Genomic DNA, 13,603 nt, shown 5'->3' with positions numbered 1-13,603 from the left:
TGCAGCCCAGGGCCTCCCGCCCTGCCTCTGCAGTGGCTCTCAATCCGTGGCTCTCAGCCTTAGAGGATGGCCCTGGGCCAAGGCTGCTGACGTGCGCGGCCCAGGTGCAGCCAGCAGCCAGGCATCAGGAGTCTCTAAAACGGCCAGGTGACTGTCCCTGGCAGCCAGGGCTAGGAACGCTGGCCTAAAGAACCATAGGGAGGGAGGGTCAGGAGAAACCCCGCGACATGCTGGGAAAGCCTCTACTTCCACCAGGGGCCTGGCGCCTGGCGGGATTCCCAGCCTGGGCGCAGCTCTGGCCTCGTGCCCTCAGGCCCAGGCCTTGATGGCTTGGCTGGTTCGGCCCCTCCTGTGGCTGTCCTCTCTCACTCACCCAGTGTCACATGACCCTTCAGTCTGTCAGCAAACGCCGGGCCTCGATCTGGGGAAACACACAGTGCCGCGGGCTCCATCGTTGGAGGGCCACCTGCCTGTCCCGGGTGAAAGTGACACAGGCTGTCGGCTCGGCAAGCAGCTTAGGCCCATGTGTGGCCCCGACGTGCAGCAGTAGTATCTCCTGGGGGCTTGGCAGAAATGCAGATTCTCAGGCCCCACCCGCCCTCCTGACACAGAAAGTGTAAGGGTAAGGCCCAGTGCTGTCTTGTAATGAGCCCCCGGGGGCGAGGCCGCCCATGGTGCCCAGCGGTGGAAGGCTGCACTGGATACCGAGGCCCTTGTCACCTTCTCATACCTTTGGCGGACAGTCCCTGAGAACCAGCCAAGCGCAGCTCCAGGGGAAGGCAGCCTGGAGAGCCTTGGGGAATTCAAATTGTGGGCCTTTGCTCTGCTGAAACATGGGGCTGACACCACCCTCCTCTGAGTGGTTGTGAGGATTAAATGAGCAATTACTTATCGAGTGTCCTCACATGTGCCTTGAGTCACTGAGGCTTTATTATGGCCTGACTCCATACAACCTGGGTTCTCATGAGTCCTGTCCTACATGCAGCCCCTGGAGAGAAGGGGCAGAGCAGCCCAGAGAACCAGGCTCCTGTGCAGAACCCCCCCCAGTCTGGTGGCACCCAGGTGGTGGCAGGGGTGGGAGAGACGCCCTCTCCCACCAAAGCCCGGGGGGAAATATCTCTCGAGGCCGCCCACCACGCTCTCCTCTGACCTGCTCCCCAGATACACTGATGGCAGGACGAGGCTTCTCAGGAGCTGCCTGAGCAAAAGCCCCAACCCCTGGGCACAACATGGAGGAAAAAAGCACAGTTTTTGGAGACAGATTGGCTGCAGCCTAGAGGATCCCTCCGTCTCTCTTCCGTCCTCAGTTCTTTCAATTCCTTCCCCCAGCCACTTCAGTGGAGTGAAGACATACTTTTTGGAAGGGAATTTGGCTAGGAAACTAAGAGAGAATGCTCTTGCTCCCCACATGCATGGAGGTAGGTGGGTCCTATCCCCATGGTGTGAGTATGGACCCCACGGGGGTCACACCCCCTGGGTGTGAGTTAGGACTCCGCCGTGGCAAGTGACAGCTGCTGATTCTTGCCTGCTGGGCAGACGGAGGACCACCGAGGTGACTAACAAATCCAGTCCCCAGGTGAGCTCCGGGACATCAGCCCCCAGGCTCCGGCAACACCCACCCCCCAGCTCTCGGTCATCCCTGCTGCTGCTCCCAGGTGGGCGCTAGACCAGCTGCCCACCATGCCCAGACCTCTCGGGCCTCCGCGGCCTTCCCTGAGGAGGGCCAAGGGTACCGGAGGGCAAGGCTGTTCATGCCTTCCTTGGGTCAGGTGCTCACTGCTGGGCTGTGCAGGGCATGGGTGTGTCGAGCTCTGCAGGAGAGAACAGCCCCCACTGGAAGCAAATGGATCCCCAGGGGCGGGACAGCTTCCCCGAGGAAGGCAGCCAAAATGGGCGTTTCCCCGCACAAACTGAATGAACCTGTCTGGCAGCCCCAGCCTTGGCTCCCGAGGAGGCCCGCTGCCTGGGGCAGGCACGTGCCAGGGGTCGGTTGTGGGGCTGGCTGGGTCCTGGCCCACGCCTCACCTGCCCTCTCCATTCTCTCTGGGCTCCAGGCTGCCCTGAGCCCCAGCCCTGAGGGGTCCCGCCCGGGTCCGGCCTTAGTGTTCTTAGAGGTTTCCCGGTCCACCCCCCCTCCTTCTGGGAGCTCTGCTGCAGACTGCTGAAAGGCCATGCCACCGCAGATGATGTGGTTTGACCTCCTTCTGGTCCACCTGGCACCGGGTCCAGATCCTGGGGAATGACCACCGTCCACCGGCATGAGGAAGGGCCCCTCCCCTCTCTGAGCTGTCACGCGGCATCATGCTCCCGGGGTGACCAGGGGCCTCATCCGGCCTGAGCTTTAATTTGGGGCCTGAGCCCAGTGTCAGCCAGCCAGCAGGTGCCCCAAAGGTGGTCACTAATGAACGAGTGTGAGATGGGCAGAGGGGGTCTCTCCTGCCTGCTTCTCTAATAGGTCCAGCCCACCAGGTCTCTAGCTTATATGTCAGACTCCCCTGGGGGGTTTGGGAAGGACCTTCACGATGACAGGCCCATCCCAATAATCCAGAATAAGGATCCTATCTCAAAATCAGAAGATTAGCGACCTTAATACGCCCTTGGTGGGTAACATACATATTCCAGGGGTTAGGACGTGGGTGTCTTCCTCCCCAACAAGCCCAGTACAGCTCAGCAGTGGGGGCTGAGCGTAAGCCCTGGTTTGGCTCCAAGGCCCAGGGGCCTCCTCATCCCCTCGGAGGGTGTGGGGGCCTAGCTGTTCTGGGCCCAGCCCTGGTTGCTGAGGCCATGGGGTGCTGTGGCCTCCGGGTTATCTCCCTGCTGCAGGCACCCACCCTAGGAGCATCCCAGGGGCCCCAGAGTGGAGGTGGCGCTGCTGAGGGAGCTCCTGCAAGCCTGATCAGAGGCCCTTACCCCGGCGGAGGCATGAGGCTCCTCCTGCTTTTCTGCTGGGCCATGCTGGGTGAGCTAATGGGGACGTCATCGGGGGCCGGAGGGACCGCTGCCAGGGCCTTGGGAAAGCAGGCTGAGGGTGCAGGGATGCCAGTGAGCACAGGAGAGGGACCCGGAGGCACGGACACTTCCAGAAGCACGAGGACAGAGAGTGAGAGATGTGGGCTTGAGTCTCAGACCAGCCCCTTACTGCACAATGTGGCCCAGTGAGCGCGTCAGTCTGCGGGGCCCACTATTCACACATCCACAGAGCGGCTGATGACACTGAATGTTGTGACCTCGAAAGAGCTTCTGTGAGTGAGGACGCTTGCTGAATCCTGGGCCTCCCTTCTGGCCCTGGCAGGAGGCTCTCTGGGTGGTCTCTGGCTTCCCCTCCACCCTGGGCTCCCTGCTTACTGCCTTCATGCCCTCCCCTCTTCCAGCCGCCAGCAGCTTCTCCGTGGGGCAGGAGGTAGGTGAGTAGCCCGGCGCGCTTGAGGGAGATGGTGGCTGCCGTGGTGGCTGCCGTGGTGGCTGCCGTGGTGGCTGCTGTGGCTAGGGGAGGCTGCTGACAGTGAGCGGGTGTGTGGTGGTGGTCAGATGGACAGTTCTGGAACTTGGCCTCAACCCCTGCAGGGCCCTGGAGGGCATGGAGAGGAGCAGCGTGAGCAGGCCAGTGGGGGGCCTCCAGGGGACTTGGGGCAAGGAAAGAGCTGGCTTCCAGCTGGGCTACGGGGGGGGGAGGGAAGGGGAGCAGAGGTCGTGTCCCAGTCTCTCTACCCCAGGTGCCCGATCTGGAGCAGGTCTGCCTAGTGGGTGTGATCCATGGAAGGGCAGGGGCATCGGGGAGGGGGGGCCCGTGGGCCGAGGAAGTCCAGGCTCCCCCAGAGTTCCGGCAAACAGTCTCTCAGAGGCAGCTGGAGGGCACGGTGCCCCTTCTCCACCAGGGGGTGGTACAGAGCCAGGGGGAGGGGATGTCTCTGGTCCCACCTCCGCGCGTGCCTCCCCCACCTCCCTGCTCTGGCTCCCCCCGCCCCGTCACACCCCCCCCCATTTCTAGCTCTGTGATCCTTAAGGTCAAGGTGGTGGGTCACCTCCTCCTCTCAGCAGGTGGGGGGTGGGGGTGGGGGGCTGGTGTTCCTCCCTGACTTGTCGCCACCATCACCTCGCCTGGGTCACTGGGTCACCGAGCTGGCATCATCTGTCTCTGTTCCACTGAAGGGTGGGTCTCGCTTGAATGCGGCACAAGCAGAATTATCATTTCCTCATTTGCTTTAAAAACAAACACGTCAGTCCTGGTGTTTCTGCTAAAAAGAGAGCGGCTGGAGGCGGCAGACATTTGCGTCCCCGTTTCGGGAAGTACCTGGCCGGGGCTGGTGGGCCCCCCTCGGCCCCTCACTTCTGCTCAGTCTCTTGCCCAACAAGCCCTGCTAACTGAGCCCCGGAGAGGCCAGCTAGGAAATCATTCACGCCTTCAACAGAGACTGCTGAAGCACTGTTTGGTGCCAGGCACTGTTCCAGGCCCCAGGATGGGTCCACAAGGTGCAGAAAAAAAACAAAGATGCCCCCCTTTCCCATAGCTTATATGCCAGTGGGGCTGGGGGGGAGGGGACGGATGACGATGACGGTGACAGTAAGTACCTTCCACAGTGTGCTGGAACCCGGTAAGTCCTAGAGAGAAGCAAGCAGGGAAGAGTGGAAGGGAACACGGGGAAGGGTGGGGAGGCTCAGCATGTATTGGGAGATTGTCACTGAGAGGGGGACACCCAAGCAGGGACACGAAGGAGATGGTGGGCAGCATGAGCCTGGACCTGGCCTGTGAGGCCTGAATGCCCAGTGCAGGAAGCAGTGGGGAGGGAAGAGCTTGATGGGGAGGAGGGTTGAGTAGGGAGGGCTCTGTGGGCGTAGCTACGGTGGGGGGGGGGCGGTTTGCATGGAAGCCATGGTCTGGTTTGCTCTTCAAAGCTGCTGTGTTGAGAAGAGATGGGATGGGGACCAGGGGTAGAATCTCGGGGAGCCGTCAGGCTGTTCCGGGGATCCAAAGGAGAGATCTGGTGATCCCCAGATCTGGTGAGCCCCAGGGAGAAGTGACGGAGATATATTCTGAAGGTCAGGCCAGCAGCGCGTCCTGAGGGGGGGATAGGATGGGAAAGAGCTGGGGAAGATGATCCCAAGGTTTTGGGCCTGAGCAACTCGAGGGATTGACCAACAAAGTGCAGCCTTACGGTGGAATGTTATGCAGCTAAACGCTTCCGTGGGAGCAAGAAGCAGGGCACAAGATATGGGAAGTTAGGGAACTGAAGAGCCAGGATGTTGGAAAGATGATGTCTGTGTATTTTGAAATCCCCAGACGCTGTGGCCGGTGTGGTATTGAGAGTGGTAGGAACCAGGGGCAGGAACCTTCAAGGAATGATGGGTGTTTCCGGGTAACTGAGCCAGGGGAGCAGGGTAGAATACGTCTGAAGACAAGAGGTTCAAGCCTGGTGTTTAGGGAGGAAGGAGGGAGAATAGTCCAGAAATGCCAAGAGGATGTCCACCCCTGTCCTCCCTGGTCAGTGCTGGGGAGGCTGCGGGCACCCCACCACCTGAGACAACTGCGGACGCTGGTTCCCGTAGGCATCGGTGCGGTGTTGGAGTGCCAGCCAAGCTTATGTTCCAGAGGGTTCCGAGGGAGAACGCCAGGATCGGGAAGGTCAGGGAGGCGGTGGGGTAAAGGGGGACGCGCACAGAGCCTCCTAAGGGGGGCAGGGCCGGGAGGATGACCTGGGGGCCTGGGGGGCCTGTGGGGCTGCCATGACCGCACAACAGTGTCCTCCTTCAGGGGTGGCTGTCTGCATGAAGCACGGATTCGAACTAGATCTTACTCCCGAGAGCGAGCGGAGGAACCTTGATGGAGTGTCCTCCGTTTATCCCTAAAACCTGTGTGGCATTTCTCAGCGAGGTTCTAGACCACTGCAGAAGAAGCCCTTGGAGGGGTGTTTTCTGGGGCTGCCGTGCGGAATTACCACACGTGAGGGTGGTTTAAAACAACAGCAAGTCGTTCTCGCCCAGCTCTGGAGGCTAGAGATCTGAGATGGGGGTGTCGGCAGGGAGAAGCCGACCCGGGCCTCCTCTCTCCTGGCTCCTGGTCGCTCCTGGCAGTCCTAGGCATTCATGGCTGGTGACAGCATCCCTCCAACCTCTGCCAGCATCTTCACGTGGCCTCTCCCTATGCGTGTGGATCTCTGTCTCTCCTGTTAGTAGGGTCACCCTAATCCACAATGGATCCCTGGATTGCATCTGTAAAGACCCTACTTCCAAATAAGACTCCATTCACAGGACCTGGGGGATAGGGCTTGACCATATCTTTTTTGGAAGACACAATTCAACCCTCAACATGTAGGCTGCTTGTTGAAAATCAGATCCCTGGATACCCCCTCCCCGCCCCCCGCCGCCTTAGGTCTAATACATCCGATCTCTAGGATTGGGACTCAAATCGCCAAGCCTCTGGTTATCACAGACACAAGTCTGGAGGCGGGGGGTGATCCTGAAGGGCCTCTGAGCCGTGGAGGGCGGCAGCTCCGAGGTCCCCGCATCCACCCCAAGGGGCTTCCTTCTCTCTTTAGCAACAGAAGGGGGCTCCGCGTGGCCACCCACTCAGCCCAGCCCAGCCCAGCCCAGCTTGGCTCAGCTTCTGGTCTGAGCATGGGCCTGTCTCTTCACACTGAGTGTGCCGTCCCCTCCTCCGACGCTCTGATGCGCTTGATGCATTTTTAATGGGATGCCAGACCTCTCATTATCGCTGGGTTAAATGCATAAACTAAACAATCAACAGACAGAGACCACACCAGTCTTGTCCGAATAGAAAGTGAATGCCCCGTTGCCTAGTGCATCAGAAGCGATTCTGGTCTGTGAGTTTATGTAAATCAAGCTTCTATTATTGGCCCTCGAAATGGAAACTAAGGCAGCCCAGCTTTTTCTTTCAACTTTTACTAGTCGTTTCCCCCCAGGAAGGGAGCAGAGAAAAGTGTCATGGCACCGAGCCCCCTGAGCCCCCATTTCCCCCTTTGGAGGGAGATTCAGGCCCCAAGAGCATCTGGGCAGTGAGGAGCTGGCCCTTTGGCCCGGGTTGCATCCACAGAGTTCCTGGCGGCAGTGTGCAAAATGGCGCCCCAGAGACCACACTGGGCGCTCCGCACAGCTTTACTTACTTCGAATCCAAGACTTTGCGTGAAAGCCTGTTTGAAAAAAAAAAAAAAGTACTAATATATCGGGATTTTCATGCTGTTGAGAAAGAGACACAGATGAGAACACACTTGTTGATGTCTGTGCAGCCCTGGGCAGGGCTAGAAATCTGATTCTGGAAGGCTGCTGATGGTTGTCAAGACCACGGTTTCTCAACCTGGACTCTTCTGATATCGGAACTGGATGGTTCCATTAAGGGGGCTGTCCTGTGCGTCGCTGGATGTTTTAGTGACATCCCTGGCCTCTACCCACGAGATGCCAGGAGCGCCCCCCTTCACGGCAACCAACAATGTCTTCAGACACAAAAGTCCCCTGGAAGCAAAACCAAAACCACCCCTGGCCGAGAAACACTGGTCTAGAAAGAAATGTGCTTAGTGGTCAGAAACTTCAGGATTCCTAGGAAATGTCTCTGAAGGAAGCACATTCTAGTTGGTTCCAGGTCTCTGATGGCAGTGTGGTTTCCAGAGCCAGTGTGTCCTCCCAGTGGGGCAAGGGTGGTGCACCGGGCAAGGATAGTGGGATTTCGTCAACCCTTTCCTCTACGCCCCCGAGCGCTGCCCCTACACACTCTCCCTGAGCAGACACAGAATGCAGCCTCCCTCCCAAACCCCCATGGAGAGGCAGCCTTGTTTCCTCCCGACCTCTGTCTGGGAGAATTCAGTAGGGGCAGCAAGAGGCCCAGTAGGAAGCTCTTAGAAACGTCTTCTGCATCACACTGAATCCAGGATCTGCCTGCAACACAGAGCAGTTATCCCAAGCAGAGAGGCAGGAGGACTGCAGGGTGTAACTGGAGAGTGGGTCTGGCCCTGCGGCCCCCAGGTGCTGTGGCATCTGGCCCTGCGGCCCCCAGGTGCTGGCAGCACCCAGTCTCCTCCGAGGGCCTCCCTGCTCTCCAGAAATCCTGCTTTCCCAAGTGGCCTCTTTCTCTCTGGCTCAGCTCGCCCCTGTGGATCTGGGTCATACCCTCTACCCTCTGACCGTCCCTTTAAACCAGATGTTGGCCGCTCTGGGTGCAGGGGCCTGGCCAGCTGCCCTGCATCCCGGGTCCCCTGCTGGGTCTGGCACAAGCAGGAGGCCTCGGGTAGCGGAAGGGAGACAGGCATTCAGTGTGCAACTGGACAGTAACTGCCTTTTCATGAGAGGGCGTCGTTCAGCCAACAAACAGTAGATTTCTGGTCTCCTGCCTTGGGCCAAGGGTACAGTGACATGCAAGAAGGACTCCAGCGCCCGTCCCCTGCCACTTACAGTCGACCAGCTTGTTGAATCTAGAAGTTGAATTCGGCGTCAGCTCTCCTGACCTGTGTCCCACACTTCTCCATGCTTCCTACTCATGTCCTAATTTCATTTTATTTTTGTAGGAAAATGTTCTGGGCAAAAAAAATCTAAGCCCCAGGGGTAGACTTTTCTCCAGGAGGGCTTTCTTTCCTTCCTCCCTCCCTTTTTACAATTGAGGTAGAATTCACGTAACACAAAATTAACCATTTCGAAGGGACGATTCAGTAGCATTGAGCGCGTCCACGATGTTGTGCAACCATCCCCCTATCTAGTTCCAAAGCATTTCCGTCACCCCGAAAGGAAAGCCCCGACCCAGGAGCAGTCACTCCCTGTCTGCCCCTCCCCCAGCCCCTGCCAACCGGCAATCTGCTTTCTGTCTCGGGGTTTTCCTATTCTGGACATTCCACATGAATGGAATCGAAGATAGGTTGCCTTCTGTATCTGACTTCGCTCCCTCCGCGTGCTGTTTCTTTCTTTCTTTTTTTTTTTTTTTTAAGATTTTATTTATTTATTTGACAGAGAGAGACAGCCAGCGAGAGAGGGAACACAGGCAGGGGGAGTGGGAGAGGAAGAAGCAGGCTCCCAGAGAAGGAGCCCGATGTGGGGCTCGATCCCATAACGCCGGGATCACGGCCTGAGCCGAAGGCAGATGCTTAACGACTGCACCACCCAGGCGCCCCTCTGCGTGCTGTTTCTAAGGCTCATCCGTGCTGTAGCATGAATCAGAACGTCACTCCTTTTTATGGCTGAGGACTATTCCATCGCGTGGCCAGACCACGTTTCACTTATCCATTCATCCACGGGCAGATGCATGGGCCACTTCCGCCTTCTGGCTGCCGTGAATCGCGCTGCCATGAGCCTGTGCGCACGTAGCTGTTAGAGTCCCTGTTTTCAATTCTTTTGGTCTATATCTAGAAGTGGGATTTGCTAGGTCATATGATAATTTTTTAACTTTTTGAGGAACCGCAAAACCAGCATTTTCTTAAGGTGCTTGATCAATGTTGGTTTCCTTCTTCCCCCTCTGACCCTCTCACCTGCCAGAAGTCACCCCTGAGACCTTCATCGCCTACAAAGTCCTGGAGGTTTTCCCCAGAGGCCGCAGGGTGGTCATAACCTGCCACTCACCCCAGGCACCCCCGCCTGTCACCTACTCCCTCTGGGGCAGCCAGGGCACTGAGGTCGCCAAGAAGGCGGTGAAGACCGGAGAGCCAGCCTCCTTCAGCATCAATATCACACTCAAGTCCAGGCCAGACCTGCTCGCTTACTCCTGCCAGGCGGCCTCCCCCCGGGGTGTGCACTCGGCCAGCACCAAGCTGCAGATGTACTGGGAGCTGTGGACCAGTGAGTGCACGCTGGGGGCTGGGACAGGGGCAGGGGCTGGGCTAGAAGGCAGGAGACTGGGGACAGGACAGGGTGCTCACCTCCAAGGCCACTCTGGGTCCCTTAGGCCTGTTCCCAGAACAGTGTAGCTCCTGGCTGGGCCCCAGGGCCCCATCTTCCAGCGGGGGCCTTTGGGGCGGGAGGAAGTGACCAGGGCCTGGGCCTCATCAGTTGAGGTCTGGCCTCATGCTGATAAAGGAGGTACTTTTTGTGCTTTATCTAGTTGAATCTTCACAACAGCTGGAGGGTGGGGTTCGTGGTTCCTGGCCTATAGAAAGCCCTTGGTGATTAAGAATGTTACCCCAGGCCAGTGGCAAAGGCTGGTTTCACCCCACTCTGTCCAGCCCCCAAACCTGTGTACTTCCCACTTCTTCCCTGATCTTAATTCAGGTGTCCCTCCTGGTGGGAGGCCCAGGGCTGGAGGATGTTGCCCAGGTGGGCCCCTGGCCCCGTGACCCCACCCCTGAGAGGAGCCAGCCTAGTGAAGGAGGGCCCAGGGTCTGGAGTCCTATGGTCAGGGTTCAAGTCTCCACACTTACAGGCTATGGGTCTTGGGCGAGTCACTCAACCTCTGTGGGCCTAGTTGCTTCATCTGCAAAACAAAAATAATAATAGTTCCTACCCCAGGAGGGTAGAAAAGCTTCAACGGAAGCTTCTAGTAGGTGGTCAGTATGCCATAAGGGGTGGTGGTTGTTACTCACCCGTAAGGCTGTTTTTAGCATTAGGCTGAAGGCCCTGGGGGATTCTAGAATCTAGAATCTTGTAAGTGACAGTTCTTGTTCTGAAGGAACTATTCCAGTAAAAGAGCCAAGACTGAAAGAATATAAATAGGGTTGCCAGCTAAATTTCGCCCAGGACATAGTCAAACCAACAAATTATTCATTTTTCACCTGAAATTCAAATTTAACTGGGCATCCTGTATGTATTTTTTATTTGGTAAGTCTGACAACCCAGAATATGCCAAATGTGAAATTGCATAGTACACGCTGCAAATAGGGTAGAAGCTCAGACACGAGATAGGGGGAGTAATCCAGAAGGCTGCCTGGAGGAGGTAGCAATAAGAGTTAGGCCTCCAGGCTCAGTAGGCATTTTGTAACAAGGAAATTTGCTGGGGAGAGGGTAGTAAAGTCACCCAGGCGCGCCCGTGCTAACCTCTTCCACCCTACCAGAGCCCGTGTCCCAGCTGCAGGCGAACTTCACCTTGCTGGACAAGGCATCGGGCCCCAGGGTAGAGATTTCCTGCCAGGTGTCCTCAGGCAGCCCACCCATCACCTACAGCCTGGTCGGGAAGGACGGGTCCGTCCACACGCAGCAGAGACCGAACTACGGGCAGCCTGCCAACTTCTCCTTCGCCCTTACCAACACGTCCAACTGGCTCCAGTGCCAGGCTGAAAATGACATCAGTGTCCAGTCCAGCCCCTTCAAGATGGTGCCCCCAGGTGAGAAGTCCCCTTGGTTTCCAGAGGGACAGCTGGCACTCTGGGTATGGCAGTGGGAGACGGAAGAGCTCCGCCTCGCCACGGTCAGGAGCGGGGAAGGGCGCTGTGAAGCAGCCATGCCCCTCCGGCCCTGCCTAAGGGCGGCCAGCTCAGCCACCCCCCTCCCTCACAGGACAGCTGCCCCAGGGGGCTATTGTGGTGCTGACTGGGAGCCTCACCTCCATTGCAGCTGTCACCTCCTGGTTGCTAGGCCCGGCCTTGTGGACCAGGTAGGAAATGGGTGCAAGGTTTGGGGGCACAGTGAGGATGGCGGGTGGCGTATGGACCACCAGGAGCCCGGCTGGAGGCAGCGGGTGGTGGGTTTGTGGGACAGGGCCGCCGCCAGGCAAAGGGCCATGTGGCTCATGCGTGACTTGCAAATTTCACGAAGGGCCTACTGGGTGCCACGTGCCTGCTGAGGGCTCGCACATCCCTGGCTTTATCCGACCCCGATCAACACTCCCAGTAGCCCTGTGATGGAGTCACTTGGCCTCTGGGTGGGGCGTTCACCTGTCTCCCTGATGGGTCTGAGAAGGGACCCCATGAGTAGGGATGATCCCCCCCCAGGGACCAGGGTGGATGAAGGGCATCTGCTCTCCATGGCAACCACAGAAGCCAGTGCTTCCCGGCTGGTGACATGAGGCAGGGCCAGACCTCCTGGGGTCCCCTCTCCAAGATTCTCACTTCACTGACTTGTAAAGTGACCAGGGCCTTTGTGTCGTCTGTCCCCCGGCCCCGCAGGCCTCTGTGTGCTCCACCTGTCTGGCCTTTGGGAGCTGTCACCTGTGCCCCGTGAACTTCTCACCTCCCTGGGCCTCTAGGATACTGCCATCTCCTGGTTGTCTTCCTCCCTCCCTGGCCAGGCTTCTCAGCAGCCATTGTCTGTCCTTGGTACTCCCCTTGTCTCATCTCTGGGTCCCTCCCTCCCATCTCTGTCCCTTCCAGAGGCCAGACTCACGGGAAAGCCGTGTCCCCTCTCTGAGCCTCTGTGTTCCCTTCTATAAAATGGGGTATAGAGACTGGGCTCTCACGCGCCATGTGACCAGGGGCCAGCGCTTGTCCTCTTGGTGATTCAGTTCCCTCCCCCTTCATTTAGTGGGGTGACTAAGCCTCACACCCCTTCTGCTGCCCAGGGCACTGATGCACTAGGCACCATAAAACTCCCAGAGGCCTTGGGAGGGGGCGGCTGAGAGGTGTGTTTGCCTAACCTGGAATCTTAACTCCTTTGTCATCAAGGTTGTGACCAGAAGAGGCAGGCCTGGCAGAGTCCCCTCAGGAGGGCCCTGGTCTTTGTCCATTGCAGAAGGACCCACCATTTGAATGAAGAAAAAGCCTGCCGGCCCTGATTCTTGGAGCCTGGTGCTCTTCCATGAACACACATGGTGTTAGGCTGAGGATTTTAGGATGAGGTGGGCTGTGATGGAAGGGGAGGTCCATAGGAAGGGGAGGCTCTGTGTGACCCCTGTCTTCACCCCTCAGCTGCTTGTCACCGTCCATGCAGGTCTGGGGAGAAAGTGGGGTACATTGTGAAAAGGCCCAGCTGCACCAGCCCACCTCCCTCACAGCTGTTCCCCTTTTCCCTGGAGTGGCACCCCATCTCTGGTGGCCTAGTCCTCTGGCCCCACCTACTCACCTGTCACGGTCCAGCTCACCTGGGTGGACTCTGAGCCCTCCTCTGGCCAGCACCCCCTTAATCCTCACTTGCAACTAGCAAAAAGCGGCTGAAGTTTTTCCTTGCCAGTCAGCTTGTGGCCCCTAGGGAACGCACCCCCCCCACCCCACCCCCACTCGGCCTTCCCTGTTCAGATGCTCTAAACCATTTGGGGGTGTGTTGGGGGAGGAGAATTGGATTAAACCCTGTCCTCTGCCTGTCACCCTGGAAACTTTGTTTCTGTTCGCACACCATCTTGGGCATGGAAGTCTGAAGTCAAAGATACTTGGGACCTGGTCCAGCTGGGGAAGATTTGGCGGGGGCGGGGCTCGACGCCACACCAGGCTTAACTCCAGAGAGAAGCAAAGAGTGACAGGCCAGTCAGAGAGTGCGTCCAGGCTGTGGCCTGCGGTTTTGGATAGAATGGGGAGAGAAGAGGGGGTGCTTATGAGCCTGGGTCCTGGGCAGGTGATACCCAGACAGGCACCGAGTGAGCTTCCTGGAGAAGAAGGCGGGAGGGCGGGGGCAAAATGTGGGTGGGGTAGAGGGGCGGGCCCGCCGTGCGTCCCTCTCTTCCTGAGCACTCTCTGGCCCTTATCTGGGAGAAGGGGGACGAGGCCCGGGCCACGAGGTGGGCTGGACGGCTGTCCGCGGCCGAACGCAGGCC

The 13,603-nt window shown here is 58.3% G+C and overlaps 1 protein-coding gene across 3 annotated transcripts; it reads left to right on the top strand.

The window, feature by feature from the left end:
- The first annotated feature begins 1,908 nt into the window (after positions 1–1,908).
- On the top strand, positions 1,909–13,417 carry IL40 (interleukin 40). 3 transcript variants are annotated; one of them, XM_045814484.2, is made up of 6 exons: positions 1,909–2,959; positions 3,372–3,404; positions 9,472–9,768; positions 10,977–11,246; positions 11,419–11,515; positions 12,522–13,417. In XM_045814484.2, the coding sequence occupies exons 1-6, from the start codon at positions 2,785–2,787 to the stop codon at positions 12,526–12,528; spliced, it is 879 nt and encodes a 292-aa protein (XP_045670440.1). In that variant the 5' UTR covers positions 1,909–2,784; the 3' UTR covers positions 12,529–13,417. The 3 variants fall into 3 exon arrangements, with proteins under 3 accessions (XP_045670440.1, XP_045670439.1, XP_045670443.1); XM_045814483.2 differs by having other exon boundaries at positions 1,915–2,959; positions 9,469–9,768; positions 12,522–13,416; XM_045814487.2 differs by lacking the exon at positions 1,909–2,959 and adding an exon at positions 2,975–3,242 and having other exon boundaries at positions 3,372–3,400; positions 9,469–9,768.
- Positions 13,418–13,603: the final 186 nt, after the last annotated feature.

Source organism: Ursus americanus, chromosome 23 (genome assembly GCF_024610735.1).
Source record: "Ursus americanus isolate L20-20 chromosome 23, mUrsAme1.1.p, whole genome shotgun sequence".
Taxonomy (NCBI): Eukaryota; Metazoa; Chordata; class Mammalia; order Carnivora; family Ursidae; genus Ursus; species Ursus americanus.
The sequence above is the reverse complement of the archived record's forward strand: the minus strand, read 5'-3'. Positions and strand labels throughout refer to the sequence as shown.

What these genes read in the sequence shown, in the direction of transcription:
- IL40 (XM_045814483.2), top strand. Translation starts at nt 2,785, where the DNA reads ATGGGGTGCTGTGGCCTCCGGGTTATCTCCCTGCTGCAGGCACCCACC. An exon ending in CTCCGTGGGGCAGGAGGTAG is followed by an intron (nt 3,405 to 9,468) that starts GTGAGTAGCCCG and finishes CTCACCTGCCAG; the next exon opens with AAGTCACCCCTGAGACCTTC. An exon ending in GTACTGGGAGCTGTGGACCA is followed by an intron (nt 9,769 to 10,976) that starts GTGAGTGCACGC and finishes CCACCCTACCAG; the next exon opens with AGCCCGTGTCCCAGCTGCAG.